The sequence below is a fragment of the Microcaecilia unicolor genome, chromosome 4 (genome assembly GCF_901765095.1).
Source record: "Microcaecilia unicolor chromosome 4, aMicUni1.1, whole genome shotgun sequence".
In the NCBI taxonomy this organism is placed as follows: Eukaryota; Metazoa; Chordata; class Amphibia; order Gymnophiona; family Siphonopidae; genus Microcaecilia; species Microcaecilia unicolor.
Genome location: NC_044034.1, coordinates 43,420,034 through 43,437,115, shown reverse-complemented (window position 1 = coordinate 43,437,115; position 17,082 = coordinate 43,420,034). Strand labels below are relative to the sequence as shown.

Below are 17,082 nucleotides of genomic sequence, written 5' to 3'. Positions count from 1 at the left end.
GAAATAATGGGAGATACCAATCCCCACTCCATCCTAACTGACCTATATTGCTCTAAATCATAAAAGCCAATCCCATAACTGCTGGAAGCAGCACCCTAAATTATACCATTCCAAGTCTTGAATTTCCATGAGTCCCCTAAAGAATGCCATAAGGATCCTGGCCTCTTTCAACCAATAAAAATGGTCTGAACTGCTTCTGCATCTGATGGATAGTTCTCTTAAGTAACCTCAGCAGAAGCACTTAAAGCAAATAAACAGCTAGGTTTTTAAAAAGGGTCATTTTATACAACGCAGCAATGACAGTGATAACCACCCCTAAGACTGCAACCTCATGAAAGATCTTTACTGCATTTTAAGTATGTGCTATGAAATGATGTTTTAATAAAAACATTTAAACACTGAAAACAACAACAAATAAAGCTGCTACTTAACATGTGCGTATCTGAGGCACCCATGGTTTTGAAGTGTGTGTGATCTGGGTGAACTAGAAAAGTATCTGTGTATTCCTCATTTTTGCAATGACTATACATTCATACTTTAAAAATATTTAGAAGTTGGCATTTACATCTACTCCAAGGTAAACATCAGGTAAACTGCTCCTTTTACTAAGGTGCGCTAATGGATTTAGCATGGGCTTCTTGGCATTTAGCGCACACTAATCATCAGCACATGCTAAATCCATGGCGCATCTTAGTAAAAAGGAGCCTTCAGGTTTTAGAGTGATTGAGGGGCAACTGTGCTCACCTCTAGTATGTTTAAAACCACCTCGAAAATCCACTCATCCTAATTTTGTACCTCGGCTCCATAATTGTCTTCCAGTTTTCTCGAATCTAGAACTTACATGTGTAGGTTCAAATTCCGCTGCACACACGAGTGCATGGCTAATTTTACAGATCCAGGGCCCAAAGTGATGAAGCTTTTTTTCCAACATATTTCTTTTAAATTAGGTGCTCCTGCTATACATGCCAACACTTGCATGGGAGTTTCCCTGCGCCTTTATAAGTATTTTACAATTCAGCGAGTCTTCTGTAAAAAACTAATTGTAAATGTCCAGACTTGCACATCCACTTTCCTTCCAAGATGGCATATGCAAAATTGAGTTTCATGTCTCTTAAAAAAAAAAAAAAATTACCTTTTTACATTTTCTTCTATACTCCTGTTTTTTGCTAATTCTTTATGCATCTGTATCTGTTCCATTTCGACAGCTCTTAAGAGATCATCACGTGACTGCAGCTCAGTTTTAACCTCAGAAAGTTCCAACTCCAAGTTCTGGAAAGGAAAAAAAATTATATGAATTACTATAATTTTCCCCCTATGTTTAGTACAATGATAAAGTTTTTCACATTTATACAAAAACATACCTAATATGAAAAATGAGCAAAGTTATAAACAGCTGACCTGTAGATACATCTGTTAGATTGGCAAATTACACCTCATTACTCTGAGTTCTTGCATTACGGATGAACACACAATGTGGTCTCTCTCCACAAAAGCAGACGTAAGGAGGAGGCTGGGAACTACAGACTGTTCATCTGACTTCTGTGATAAGTAAATTAATGAAAATACTATTAAAACAGAAAATAGTGAGGTTTCTGGAATCCAATGGATTGCGGGACCTGGAGGTGGCATGGTTTCACCACAGCATCAAATATACCATGATGCTCATTTTCAAAGCATTTAGACTTACAAAGTTGCATAGAAACCTATGGAACTTTGCAAGTCTATGTGCTTTGAAAATGAGCCTCCATATAATCTTAAAGCTAGGGTTCACTGGGCCAGTCTGAAATAGAAATGTGCCATGGGTGTGACATGCACAGTAGAGGACATGTTGGCCAAACAACCTCAACATCTACCGAGCTGTGACCTGCTGGCTCTGCTGTACATGGAAGCGCAATGTCAACTAAAGTATTAATAAGCTGATTTGGGAGGAAGGTCTTGGCCTACAGTGTCTATCAGGGTTCCAATGAATTCCAATTTTTGCACAGAGGCAAGACAAGACTCTAGGTAATTGATCATGAACCCTAGCAGCTTCAACGCCCAAATAGTCCACCACATTGATTCTTGAGCGCCTTCCTCCGATATGCTTTTTAATCAGTCAACTGTCCAGGTAGGAAGACATGTGCTGGGACTACTGCTAGAATTTTGTAAAACTTTGGGAGTTGATGCGAGGCCAAAGGACAGAAGGTGGTACTGGTAGTGCTGTTTCCCCCACTTAAAATCTGAGACACTTCCTGCGGCTAAGATGTATCTGAATGTGAGTGTAAGCCTCCAGAGCATAGCCAATCAATTTCCTGAATCATGGGGATTAAGGTGCCCAGGGAAACCATCCTGAACTTTTCTTTGGCCAGATATTTGTTCAGGGCCCTTATGTCTAGGATGGGATGGAATCCTCCTGACTTTCTTGGAGTACAATCCCCTCCCTCCCCCCCCCCCCCCCATAGTGGAATAGGCTCGACCGCTGTGGCTTGTAACAGGGAAGACAGCTCCTGTAGAAGTAATTCTTGGTGCTGAGAGCTTATCTTTAATGATCTTGGTGTCAATTTGGAGGGAGTTCTTCCCTCCTACTTTTACTGCAGCTATGCTCTCCTGGAGCCAGTAAAAAAGCTTGTCCCTTGCTTTGATTGGGGGTGCTGACTGGGACTTTTGAGCTCTTGGCTGGGAGTGAGAGCTCAGGCCGACAAGGAAGGATGGGAAAGAGGAGGGCCCCTATGTCAGAGGAGTAGTGTCTCCTTTGTTCAGCACCCAAATGCTTCCTAGAAGAGAAAGATGCAGCAGGAGTAAGTAGAGAGAGTGACTTGATGGTATCCCTTCTCTTTTTGATCAGGTTGGTGGCCTCTTCTACTTGTTACCAAAAAGGATTATCACCTCAGCAGGGGACTTACACCAGCTTCTACTGAACTGCCAGCTCTAGGTCTGAGGCAAGCAGCCATGCCCAGTAACCAGAGTGGAGACCCTGGATGTCATAATGAAAAACATAGGCTGCCCATGCCATGTGCTTTTGACATTCCCGCTGTTTGGCTACTAACTTGTGAACCTGTGTAGCCTGCTCAGATGGTACAGTGTCTGCAAACTCCACTATACTGTTTAGTGAGGACTTCCAAGTGTATGCTCATGAAGAGCTCGTTAGAATGTATGCAAGAGGATTGCATAACTTTCTGAAGCACCTTTCTCCCCAAATATTCCAGTCCTTGCATCCTTCCCAGGGGCACCAAGGATGAGCCTTGGAGCTTCTGGCTTTTTTTAAGAGTAGATTTGATGACCAGAAAATGGTGAGGAAGTACATAGACTCTCTAAGGGAGTGAAAGGGAGAGTAGATACAATAGGCCATATGGTCTTTATCCGTCTTCATTTTGTTAGGTTTCTATGACTACTGAGGACCCATAGGTCTAAAGTTATAAGGGGCCACCTTTCTCTGAAAAAAATTCAGCCTCCTTCCTAAAGGTAGGTTGCCCGGGACAGCTACTTTTACCGTAGCTATGCTCTCATGGAGCCAGTCAAAAAGCCTGACCCTCCTTTGAATGAGGAGACAGGTGGGACTTTTGAGTTTTCTGCGGCCGAGAGCAAGAGTGAGAGCTTGGAGCTGTCTGGGACGGATAATATTATGAAGAGACCTTACATCTTTGAGATAAGTAGGGCCTCCATTGCCCTTCACCTTTACACCTCCTAGAAGAGAAGGCCCTGCTATGAGTGAAACAGGACAGCGACTTGATGGTATCAGTACTTTTCTTGATGAGGTTAATCACCTTCTCCACCTTGTCACCATAAAGACTGTCTCCCCAGCATGGGTTATCTGCCAGCTTCTCCTGAACTGTCAAGTTCTAGGTTTGAGGCACAAAGCCAGGTGAGTCTGTACATCCCAACACCCACGGCGGAGGCCCTGGATGCCACATCAAAAGCATCATAGGTTGCCTGAGCCACATGCTTTCTACACTCTTGCTGCCTGGCTATTAGCTGGCGAAGTTCTGCAGCTTTTAAGGTGGTAGTGTGTCTGCAAAGTTCACCACACTGTATACTAAGTTCCACAAATGCATGTCCATGCAGAGCAGGTAAGAACGTATGCGGGAGGCTAGCATACCATTTCGAAATGCCTTCTTCCCAAAAGACTCCAAGATTCTGGCTTGATGAAGGTTGATGCATCTGATACAGAGTCTTTTTGTGTGTGTCGGGGAAGCCACCTCTTGGGCGGAGGCTTCTCATATATCAACATGTTAATGCCCTGGTGCTCCCAATGCTGATGCTTCTTGGCCTCTATCCAATATCAGTGTCCCTTGGCATTAAAGAGAGTAACGTTGAATCCTTATGTATCCTCAGGGCAGGCTTGGAGGGTGTCCAACGCCAGTGTGCACTACCAATGCTTGATGCTGAGGAAAAGAGACAGATATCCTTGATGCCAGTATGTCCCCAGTGTCTGACGCAGCTCTGGGAAACACAGGAACCGATGTCTGTGATGCCAATGACGGACCGGACTTGTCTGCACCACAAATATTGCTGTGCTGCTGCTCATGACTCTTAATACTTCTTGTTGATAGCTGTGAACACAGTTTACAAGGGGGAGAATTACGATCAGGTCCCAGACATGACAGGTACCATGAACGGGCATCTGTGCAGAACATGATCCTGTTGCATCTGGAACACTTAAAGCCACTGGGACTTGGGAAAAACAGCCAAAATGAAATCAAATGATGCTGTGTTGAAGGAAAAAAAAAAGGGAGTCTTCCCGGCCAAAGTAACATAGTAGATGACGGCAGAAAAAGACCTGCACGGTCCATCCAGTCTGCCCAACAAGATAAACTCATATGTGTTACTTTTTGTGTATACCTGACCTTGATTTGTATCTGCCATTGTCAGGGCACAGACCGTGTAAGTCTGCCCAGCACTAGCCCCGCCTCCCCTCACCGGCTCTGCTACCCAATCTCGGCTAAGCTTCTGAGGATCCCTTCCTTCTGAACAGGATTTCTTTATGTTTATCCCACGCATTTTTGAATTCCGTTACTGTTTTCATCTCCAGCACCTCCCGCGGGAGGGCATTCCAATTATCCACCACTCTCTCCGTAAAAAAATATTTCCTGACATTTTTCCCCGAGTCTGCCCCCCTTCAATCTCATTTCATGTCCTCTCGTTCTACCGCCTTTCCATCTCCAGAAAAGGTTCGTTTGCAGATTTATACCTTTCAAATATTTGAACATCTGTATCATATCACCCCTGTTTCTCCTTTCCTCCAGGGTATACATGTTCAGGTCAGCAAGCCTCTCCTCATATGTCTTGTAATGCAAATCCCATACCATTCTCGTAGCTTTTCTTTTCACTGCTTCTATTCTTTTTACATCCTTACCAAGATACGGCCTCCAAAACTGAACACAATACTCCAGGTCGGGCCTCACCAACGACTTATACAGGGGCATTAAAACGTCTTTTCTTCTGCTGGTCACACCTCTCTCTATACAGCCTAGCAACCTTCTAGCTACGGCCACCGCCTTGTCACACTGTTTCGTCGCCTTCAGATCCTCAGATACTATCACCCCAAGATCCCTCTCCCCGTCCGTACATATCAGACTCTCACCGCCTAACACATACGTCTCTCGTGGATTTCTACTCCCTAAGTGCATCACTTTGCATTTCTTCACATTGAATTTTAAATTGCCAAACTTTAGACCATTCTTCTAGCTTCCACAAATCCTTTTTCATGTTTTCCACTCCCTCCCGGATGTCCACTCTGTTACAAAATAAGAAAACTTAGGAAAATGCTGAAAAAAAACTAGTAAGAACTAAAAAGGGAAAGGAATACCTAGTCTCTTGTGAGAATCATAGCAAAAATAATCAAGAGAAGCTAAAAAAAACCTGGCAAACTCGCCAAAAATGAACATTTTCAAGATGGTGCAAGGTTTGGGGGGGGGGGGGGGGGGCCACACAAATATTGTCTTCTCTGCTCCACAGAAGAAAGCAGACTGCTGTCCTGTGGAAGAACTGCAGGTGGGAAAGCGCATGCATGTATGATGGATGCTGCCAAAAGGTTCTGGAAGTAAAGAAACACTGGGAAGCATCTCCATGGTGGGCTCTGTCAGTGATGCCACTCACATGTGAGTATATGATGTCTTACTTGTGCTTGGAGAAACAGGTGTTTACCGGCAGAATAACCCCCTCCACATAAAAAGGTACTTGCACTATTACTCCACAGATAAAGATCTCCAGGGCAACTGCTGGTCGGCAGATTAATAAAGGAAGATAACAGCAGTAAATTTCCCTTTCAAAACAGGATTGCAGGCTTATGAGCTTGCGATCTCCTACCAAACATTGAAAATTACACTTTAAAGACTCTACCGTGCATACATTTTGTCAAAATAAGTTAAAGATTGTTTTGAAAATGAACTGAATGCTTGATATGTTAACATAAGCTGTTAGGAGGTGGCACTGTTGGTACTATAACTCTTCACCTGGCACTGTCTGTGGCACTTTTTCAGTTCCTGTAGGAGCCTCTGCTTTTCTTCTTGTAGTTTCTTATTATTCATTGCTGCTTCATTCATATCAGACTTTAACTTTCTAATGATGCCTTCACTGCTCATGATGTTTTTCTGAGACACATGTAGTTGTTCCCTCAAGTGTCTAATTTCTGACAGGCTCGTAAAAGTACTGTCTTGGAGCAGCCTCCTTCCAGTTAACCACGTATGGTGGTTCTGTGATTGTTTCTGCAAAACCAAAGGATATAAATAAACAGGAGAAATTACGTCTTACCCGTATTGTTTATTATTTAAAAAAAACAACAACCTTATATTCCGCATTTGCTCACAAATTCTAAGCAGATTACAAAGTTAACATACATAATTCAAACACTGACAAAATAAAATACAAACACAGTCAAACATCACAAAAGTCAAATCAAAATGAATTAAAACTATTTTTTTAAAGGATGTTTTTTTTAAAAGCTTTTTTTAAAGGCTGGAATCTATCTTATAGTGCGAACCTGAAACTTTAGTCCTGCTACATCGCTTATGTAATATGTGACGAAGGCTAATGACTAGAACCTTTAGATAAGGCTCCACCAGATAACTGACTCGAGACCTTTTCTACATTATGATGTGAAATGTTATCACCTCTCTCTTTTTAATGAAACTGAGAAATCTAACCCAAACTCTCCTATGAAGAATGTGATCTTGGTATTTATCTGACAAGATGAATCCACAAAAGAACCCAGTGTGAAACCAAAAAAGGACAGGCTTCTGGATTGAACTGTTGGGACTAAAGGAAAGAAAATGATCAGGTAAGACAATTTTTTTTTCTTCTTTAGCGTCCCACAGATCAGTCCAGAACTTGTGGGATGTAGCAAAGAGTTCACAAATAGGGAGTTGTGCTTGGAACAAAAGAAGCCCAACAAAGCTGAGGGAAAGCACACACATTTCCGAAATGAATCGCAATAGATAGGAAATAACACTGACAACAAGAGGTTGCAGTATTGTATACAGAGGTGAAAACACACCAGATAATCTAAGAGGATAAAGGGAGGATGATAAAAAGGCAAAAACTTTCAGACATATGAAGCGGAAAAACAACCAATAAGAGGAAACAGCAAAAATACTGCCATATGAATTAAGTCTAAGAGTGCCAAAGTGAAGCAGTTGGCAAGAGTTAATCTGAAAGCAACTGAAATGGTGAGCTTCTAGCAAGAGAGAGCAAGTGGCTGAACTGCCGTCCATTGCAAAGGAGGAAAAATAACAAGCCAAACTGAAGGACTCTAGCAGCTCCATGAAGGGGAAATACTGAAAAGTAGCCATTGAGAAATTGAAGCACTGTTGGTACTGAAGTAAATGGTAGTTATCTAAACTAATTGCAATTGAATCCTCAAAGCCAGTTACGGCTCAGCCTGCATGACAAAGCAGAGGAAAGACAGCAGGCCAATTCCAAATGGTTCTTTGAGGCAACTCCGCAAGAGAAACTGGAACTGAAACCATATGTATGGCTAAGCCAAGCAGATTCTGCAAGGCAATGCTGAATGCGTTTCAGTGAATCTGTGAAATCAGTGGAGGAGTGGCCTAGTGGTTAGGGTGGTGGACTTTGGTCCAGAGGAATTGAGTTTGATTCCCACTTCAGGCACAGGCAGCTCCTTGTGACTCTGTGCAAGTCACTTACTACTTACTACTACTTAACATTTCTAGAGCGCTACTAGGGTTACGCAGCGCTGTACAATTTAACAAAGAGAGACAGTCCCTGCTCAAAGAGCTTACAATCTAATAGACAAGTGAACGGTCGGTCCGATCGGGGCAGTCAAATTGGGGCAGTCTGGATTCACTGAACGGTAAGGGTTAGGTGCCGAACGCAGCATTGAAGAGGTGGGCTTTAAGCAAAGACTTGAAGATGGGCAGGGAGGGGGCTTGGCGTAAGGGTTCAGGAAGGTTGTTCCAAGCATAGGGTGAGGCGAGGCAGAATGAGCGGAGCCTGGAGTTGGCGGTGGTGGAGAAGGGTACTGAGAGGAGGGATTTATCCTGTGAACGGAGGTTACGGGCGGGAACGTAAGGGGAGATGAGGGTAGAGAGGTAGTGAGGGGCAGCAGACTGAGTGCATTTGTAGGTAAGAAGGAGAAACCCTCCATTGCCCCATGTAAGCCACATTGAGCCTGCCATGAGTGGGAAAGCGCGGGGTACAAATGTAACACACACACACAAAAAAAAAATAACAACCAGATCCAGCTGATTTACTAAGGTCAATACCCATCAGTACTGCAAAAATAATCCAGCTGCTGCAAAGAGTAGCAAACCAGCTACAGCTACGAGGACAGTCAGATCCATATTTTTGAGGATAAGAGGTAATTGTGATGGGAGGCCTAGCTGATGCTATGAGGCTGAGCCCATGAGCTTCTGATAAGACAAGCCCATCCAAATCTGTGAAGTTAAGCTTAGCCAATTTCAAGCGGTGAAAACCAACCAAATATGAGAAATGTCACCTGATACTATGAGGCTAAATTCACCTGAATCTGTGAGGCCAAGAATAGGTGATTTTTAGATGTGCAGACCAGCAAAGTCTGCGTGGTTTAACACAGGGGAATAACTACAGTAGGTTCAAGAGGCTGAACTGAAATGAATCCATGGAGCCAAGAACAGCTGATACTCGAGAAGGAACCACACGCTAAAAAAATTTTAGTTTCTTTTTTTATTGAGGGGGCATGTCTAGAGGCAAAGAGTGGGCATCCTTGCCCTAATCAGTCAGCGAGGATTAGAGAATGACACAGGGACAAAGTTTGTCCCCGTCCCCTTGGGGGTTCTGTCTCCATCCCCGCCCCCACAGACCCTGTCCCCGTCCCGGCTCCATTCCCATGGGCTCTGGCCTCATCTGCAGAAGCCCCAAACAATTATGATTTTATATTTAAATCTTTTTATTAAAGTATAAAAAGGAACAACATGCTGTGCAAGTATTGTGTATAAATTACAAATAGAAAACAATAACAACAGTGAGCAGCAATAATAACCCTCCTCACCACCACCCTCTACCCTTCCAAGCCCAACAATAGCTGATTTCTACTACCCCAAGGAATCCTAATCCACCCAGTTAAAATGTCCAGGGGTACAAAATACAACTCATTCTGTATGCCCTAGAGGGGAGAAATATGCCCTATGTAACACTGTTATGATTTTTTAATCTGTGGATGAATAAGAAGTCATCAACAATCTCAGGATTCAGTCTAGCTCTCCTGTCTTCCACAGTCCTTCCTGTAATAGATGATGTCTTCTTAGAAGATGTGCTGGTAGCAGGATGTACAGGATCCCCCATGTAAATTTTGCTAGCTGTGGCCAGCATGTTTGCTTGTTTTTCCTACAAATCAAAATATTGTTGTCTGCATCACTCAAACATAAACAACAGTCCAGTTCATTAACAAGCTTCAAAGTAGAAAAAGGACACAGGGACAACATTTGTCCCCATTCTCGTGGGCTCTTTCCCTATCCCCGGCCCGTGGGATCTGTACCCCACCCCGTCCCCGCAAGCTCTGTCCCTGTCCCCATCTCCGCGGTTACTGCAGATCCCCGCCCCCGTGTCATTCTCTATTAAATACCTAAAAAGGGTCTTGCTTCTCCTACTTTTTTTAGATCCCCAAAGGGCCTACCAGACCAGCCAGGGCTGCACAGGCTCACATGTCCACCACCTGCCGGAGGATAAGAAATAGTGGCTTGAAGAGGGACTTCACAGCTCAGTTATAGGCTCCACTAGAAGTCTGTAGTTCTCAGTCTCCACCTGCTGGTAGGAGTGCATAACCCATCTCTCTGGGCATGTCTGGAGGGACGCTGAGGAAATTCTCTATACTAATTTAAGGAAGTTTAGTAATGTCTGATGCAGCCAATGTGAACCAAAGTACAGAAAACCAAAAGGCTATAAGGGGGCTGTAAACTTAAGTAGGTGGTCAATGCCTCCTAAGATCAGTGCTGTACTTCACTAAAAGAATAAAAGTGGGGTGGATCTGTGAAGAACCCAGAGAGACTGAATCCAGAGCAGAACAAACCCTCCCTGGGGCAAAACGTAGGGCTGGCAAGCGAATATCCATGATCTCCTCCTCTTAGTCCTAGGTAAGCCTGCCCATCAAGATTTGCAAACCTTGAGATCTAAATCTCTTCTACCCCAATGCTGCTAAGGTTTCAGTGTGGAAGTGTTCGCACAGCTTTCATACTTTTTCAAAACAGCAATACGTACTGATTACGTAGAGGCTCATGGTGAAAAGCTAGACTTAGGTGACCGTCTTTCTATTGAGTGAGATCTCTAACTGGATGGGTGGGACATTTTTGGACGGCAGGAAAAAAGGTGCCGTACATTACAGGCTGAAACAAAGGGATAAAATGAGGTTCTCATTTTGGTTAAAGCATGTTTTTTTTTTTAGACATTTCAAGGGAAAACCAATGTAATTCGGAAAGCTATTTATTCTTTCTCCTTTTGTAGTACCTTAAATAGTGGCGACACTGAGAACAGCAGCACAAGGAGTGCTGATGAGATCCAAGACACCTTGACACAGCTATGGTGAAACTTTGGCCACAGTTGGTGGGATCTTGCAAGCTAAGTTTGATTTTTTTTTTTTTAATTGATAAATCATAGTCACCATTTGAAAGGTGGCGGAGTGGCCTAGTGGTTAGGGATATGGACTTTGGTCCTGGGGAACTGAGGAACTGAGTTCAATTCCCACTTCAGGCACAGACAGCTCCTTGTGACTCTGGGCAAGTCACTTAACCCTCCATTGCCCCATGTAAGCCGCATTGAGCCTGCCATGAGTGGGAAAGCGCGGGGTACAAATGTAACAAAAATAAAATAGATACTATTGGAGATTCTACATGGAATGTTGCTACTATTGGAGATTCTACATGGAATGTTGCTATTCCACTAGCAACATTCCATGTAGGAGGCTGCGCAGGCTTCTGTTTCTGTGAGTCTGACGTCTCAGACTCACAGAAGCAGAAGCCTGCGCAGCCACATTGGTGATCTGCAAGGGCCGACTTCTACATGGAATGTTGCTAGTGGAATAGCAACATTCCATGTAGAATGTCAAATAGTAGCAACAGTGGAGGAGTGGCCTAGTGGTTAGGGTGGTGGACTTTGGTCCTGGGGAGAACTGAGGAACTGAGTTCCATTCCCACTCCAGGCACAGGCAGCTCCTTGTAACTCTGGGCAAGTCACTTAACCTTCCATTGCCCCATGTAAGCCGCATTGAGCCTGCCATGAGTGGGAAAGCGCGGGGTACAAATTTAACAAAAAAAAAAAAAAAAAAAAAGGATACCAATGGAATGTTAACCAGAGTTTTAATGATTGAATTGTGGAAGTTATTTTGCCAGCGATGTAATTCACTCGTGAAATCCTATCACCTAAAATCAACAGGTGAAGAAGGGGATCTCAGACCTTTTACCCTGTATATCATAACTCTGTGGTAGTCACTTCATTAGCAAAAGTACATTGTAATAAGTGTTAGCGATTGGAAATTGGGTAGTATAAACAAACCAGTCTCTTCAACCCTCTACTTTATATTATTGTACCTGAAATAGTTTACATTTTTCTGCCAATGATTTTCGCTGGCGATCTAAAGTTCCCAACTGGTGTTGATACAGTATCCTCTGTTTCTCCCACTCCTTTGACTTTGTTTTGAATTCCTTAAAAAACGCAGCAAATATGTTTAATACACACTTTTAACCATCAATCTCTTACTAGATTACAGCTTGTCATCTATTTGCAAAGGGCTGTATAGATTAAACATCATATATTTTAGTAGTCAACAGTGTATACACATATTACTGGGTTAACAATATTACCATTCTCCTCAAGGCTCCGATGCCCGAGGCTAGTTCTAGATGACAGACCATGTCTTTTGATTTTATATATACTAGACATTTGCATAATTTCAAAGCTTAATATATATATGAACATGGGATTATTTAATACTAAATAAGCATAATGTAATCTATTCTTCTTGAAAAACAAACATTGTTACCTCTAGTTTCTGGTTCAACCTGTTCAGCTCACTCTGTGTACGCTCGTGCTCTGGAGATAGTTCTGTCCTGTAAGACCGAACTTTTTTCTTGTGGTGCAACTGTAGCTTTTCGTAGCTATGCTGCAGTTTAGAAAGCTGGAAAGAATGTTAACATTTTTAAAATGTTTTTTTTCTTTTTAAATTAAACTTTATCTTTCTTTTTGTAGTCATAATTGCTGACTGTAGAAAGTGTAAACATTCTAAACGCTTAAATTAGTGAATCTCTGTATCACAGCAGACAGCACCAATTATTCAAACATAATTGTTGAGGCTGAATAGGACTATGGCTTGAAATCTGTCTGTGGGCTCGTTACCATATTGTTAAAAACAGATTCACTTGTTAGTTCTGCTAAAATTACATTGAGAGAGTCCACAGTTTCAACCATATACAGTTGTAGCAGAAGTAGTGCTATCATTACACACTGATTATGTTTATTGCAATGCTTACTAAACAGCGTTTTCACAGAAACAAAAGCAAACCATTTATCAATAAAATGTATCAGAGTATCAAAAAACAACAAAAACATCACAAAATTAAACACTCAAAAACAAAAGAGGCAAAGATCTGCTAGTGCTGCCCTCACAGCTGTAGTTCCAGCAACCCAAATCAATTTTAGCCAAAAGTCAATGCAATGTTTTAAAGCCCATTTTGAATGTTTTCATAAGACGTCTCAATCAGAAGAAAAAAAAAAAAAGGTAGATAATTCCAGAATGTCGGGGCAAGAAAGAAAAATGTTCAACAGTGCATGAATTCCAGCAACGAGCAAAAAACAAGTAAAATGGACAGGAGATGTTCATGCTGGGAACAAAGCAGGTGTGATGGAAAATAAGTTGTAAGCAGACTAGATAAACTGAAGCGTAAAGCCCTGTGGGTTGTAAGAAGACTCTTAAAATTTTCTCCTAAATGGAAGCCAGAGTCTTTCAACAAGTAGTTATGTCACATGGTTAATTTTTTTTGCATGAAGAGTTTTACTGCAATATTTTGCAATCTCTTAAATCCGAGAGGCCTTAAGTCCACAATATATCGAGAACAGTAGACTATACCTGAAAAAACTAGCGCATGGAAAAGTATGTAAGGCCAAGAAATCAAGAAAATGTTTGATAGACTGGATTCAACTTCAGAGCATAAAATGATGCTCTAACAATGACAGCTGGGCTGTGAACATAAGAATAGCCATACTGGGTAAGACCAATTGTCCATCTAGCCCCGTATCCTGCTTCCAGCAATGGCCAATCCAGGTTGCAAGTACCTGGCACAAACCCTTGTTGCATTTGCTAAATGCTCAGCTTCCATACTGCTTGTGTAGTAGTGTTATCTTCTACCCCTTAAGGAATGCTTGGAGGGTGTTGCTGTGGAAATTAGGAGGGAACCCTATGGTCACAGACCAGATCTGATAATAGGGCAATCCATCTTTTCAACCAGGGCTAGACAATTGGGTATTTCTCGAAATGGGAAAACCATGGGTTTTTCTTGCTAGAACACAATTTTATGCCGTAAAGGACTGTGATAAGTTTTGAGGCGATTCAACAGAGTATTGGCCTTCTCTGTGGCAATATATTTGCACATTGTCACATTATATGGGCTCTTTAACTATTGGCCACCTCCAGCTATATATGGGGAAATGACAGACTTTCTTAATGCCATCCCTGAATTTGATATCTCTGTTTCTGGATGGCACAGGGCTCTACATCCATTTGAGAAGGTTGTTTCATATCAGGTTGTTAGGTTAGACCTGAAATCCACGAATAATCATCTTGAATTCCGAAAAAACCTAAAGACTCACCTTTTCAAGAAGGCATACCGCACAGATCTGACAAATACCGAATAATATAATATGGCAATTTAATCAGGAAATGGACGGTACTCAACCCCGACACATGATCACTCCCTAGCATTTTGATTGAGATGAATCACCCCAACCTATTTACTGATATTTCTTTACTGTAATTGTTCACACCGGAGTCTGTAACCACCTCTCCGGAACTATGTAAGCCACTTTGAGCCTACTAATAAGTGGGGAAAGGTGGGATACAAATGTAACAAATAAATAAATAAGATCTTCCATATAAACTGGTCCAATTTGTTGGAATACAATTCCAAGACGGTTGAGAGGGTGTCAGAATTTAATAGAATTTAAAAAAGAAATCAAAACCTCGCTATTTTTTGAGGCCTAACACGGTTCCTAATGTGTTTAAAATCAAAGGCACAATATGTTATAATACACTTGAATTGGAGCATTTGGAATAATATAGATGAAAGAGTAAACTATGTGTGTCTTGAGTTTGTTAGTAATGTGATAACATGTGCAATTTTTAACTGTGTATTGTGGTTTTATAATCCACCTAGAACTGAGATGATAGTGCGGAATATACATTTTTTAATAAATAAATATGGGTGGGGTGAGGCACCATTGGGAAGGGGATCTAGCCAAGGAGCTAATTGGGATATGTTGGCTTCGGTTAAACGGATTCCACATCTCACTATTAGCGTGGACCTTAGGGAATGCTATTTTCAGGTCTTGCATTGGGCGTACTTTACTCAGGTAGAGTTATTTAAAGGGAGGGTTGTATGTATTCTCCTCCAAGTCCCACAGAGAGGAGAATACTTTTTTTCATTCTCTTTGGGAGTGTGTGTTGATTAAATGTTTCTGAGCTGTCATAGTTCGCTACTTGGGTACCGTACTGGGATGCCCAATTGTGGGCTCAAGTGTATCAATCATCATTGGAAAAGCCTGGGGCTTCTTGGGGACCAAGTAAAGGGGGACAATTTCGTTTCACAAGGTGTGTCTCGTTGCTGGCAAAAGTAAGTGGTAATCATGGTCATCTTCAGATCCACCATCTTACTGGAAGTGGAGAAATCAAATTAATTTACTAGCTACTTGGAAGGCACAGACTGCTGAGGGATTTCTGTGGTGAAGGAAGCAGTTTCTTCTAGTGTGGGATGCCTATTTGAAATCTTTGAATCCCAGGGGCCGCAGTTTGCTTTTGAATATTTTGTGAAGTACAGCGAGTTCGCGGAGATGGCTGATGTGGGACATTGACTGCTCTCTTTCTAAGAAGTTCTGAGAGAAGAGGACATTTCTGTGAGTAAGTGACATTTATTTTATTCTGTGCTTGGTAATTTAAAGATTGGATTTAAAACAGCTGGCAACCCACAATACAGTGAATAACAGTAATCAAAAGCTGGAAGAATTAAGGCTTAAACCACAGTACGAAACTCACATCTCAAGACATTCAATTTAACAAAAAAAAATGATCTGAGAGCCACGCAAGAGATTTAAAGTTGGAGTGTCAGCAACTATTCCCAGGTAATGTACTTCATGAATAATCTGAATAGTGCAATGACCAAGATCCAAGGTACCAGACATTCCTGGTCAAGGAACTCTTATTTATGACAATGGCCTCTGTGCAGTCTTTCAATTAACCAAGTTTTCATGTTTTTTTTATACAGTTGGGCATCTCAGAAACAAGCAAAATCAGTGTCCATTTTAAATAGAAAAATCAACATATTGTTAGCATAAATGTGGTAGTGAACCATGAAACCCTACAGAATCATACAAAATGGTCATAAACACTCCATGACAAAACTCTGTGCCATGACAGACTTTTGTTTTCTCACTCTAACCTTGACAAACATTGTTTCTCACTAACCTACCAGTCAAGAACGTCATGTTACGATTAAGGCTTGCAACTGCACAATTGACATGACTGCTCTAAGGCCATGAAAAAGCAGACCTTTCGGATATAGTTTGACCTATCTGCCAACCCTTGATGCACCACATCAAACATGTTATATCAGTGGCTCCAAAACCTGATCCTGGAGGCACCCCAGCCAGTCATGCTTTCAAGATATCCACAATGAATATTATGAGAAAGATTTGCATGCACTGCCTCCGCTACATGCAAACCTCTCTCATGAATATTCATTGTGAATATCCTGAAACCCTGACTGGCTGGGGAGCCTCCAGGATCAGGTTTGGGAACCAATGTGTTATAAGAAAAATCTAATATATTGGAGGACTCATTATCAGAAGTAACAAAAAGGGCCACATTATTGGTATCACTCATATTTGAACAAGACTTTAATGCCATTTTGAAGTTATACTTTAAGAATGTTAACCAAAAATTTTGCGGTCAAAAATTAAGGATATTCCCAGATGTCACTAGATCTACTCAAGACAAACGGAAAAGTTTCTTAGATATGAGAGATGAAACAAAATTGTTGGGGGCTACTTTCTTTTTAGCTTACCCTTGTAAATGCATAGTTAAATATTTGGGAATCAAATATGTTTTCTTTGTACCAGATCAGCTTAGGGCTTTCATAGACCTGAAGAGGGTATCAGGGGAATTAACAACTGTTAAATAGGCTGTATGATTTAACGTAGGGCAGGCTGGGCCTTTCCTTGTTTATTGTATTCCACTTTGATTTCTTTAAATGTTTTGGTCACACCCCAAGTTTGTGGTCTAAGGAAGGGTTAAATAAAAAAAAAAAAGAAGTCAAAGTTTTTTCCTTTTTTTGTATGAGAAGACATATTGAATTTGTATTATTTCCCGGTGTTGCACGTAACAAGTTATTACTTGTGTAATATAAGTAAAGC

General features: G+C 41.7%; 1 protein-coding gene and 1 long non-coding RNA gene across 8 annotated transcripts in view; one reads left to right on the top strand and one right to left on the bottom strand.

The window, feature by feature from the left end:
* DEUP1 (deuterosome assembly protein 1) overlaps nucleotides 1-17,082 on the bottom strand; it is an 83,907-nt gene that overhangs the window by 32,842 nt on the left and 33,983 nt on the right. For 6 of the 7 annotated variants that reach the window (XM_030200178.1, XM_030200181.1, XM_030200182.1 and 3 more), the window contains exons 5-8: nucleotides 12,446-12,580; nucleotides 11,994-12,107; nucleotides 6,432-6,683; nucleotides 1,133-1,269 (exon numbers count right to left, since the gene is read on the bottom strand). In XM_030200178.1, coding sequence (XP_030056038.1) covers nucleotides 1,133-1,269; nucleotides 6,432-6,683; nucleotides 11,994-12,107; nucleotides 12,446-12,580 — 638 coding nt within the window. The remainder of the gene's footprint in view (nucleotides 1-1,132; nucleotides 1,270-6,431; nucleotides 6,684-11,993; nucleotides 12,108-12,445; nucleotides 12,581-17,082) is intronic. The other variant, XM_030200184.1, reaches the window with a different exon arrangement.
* On the top strand, nucleotides 1,032-16,763 carry LOC115468451. The gene is made up of 3 exons (XR_003941870.1): nucleotides 1,032-1,042; nucleotides 8,293-8,298; nucleotides 16,631-16,763. It is a non-coding gene; the product is annotated as an uncharacterized LOC115468451 (long non-coding RNA).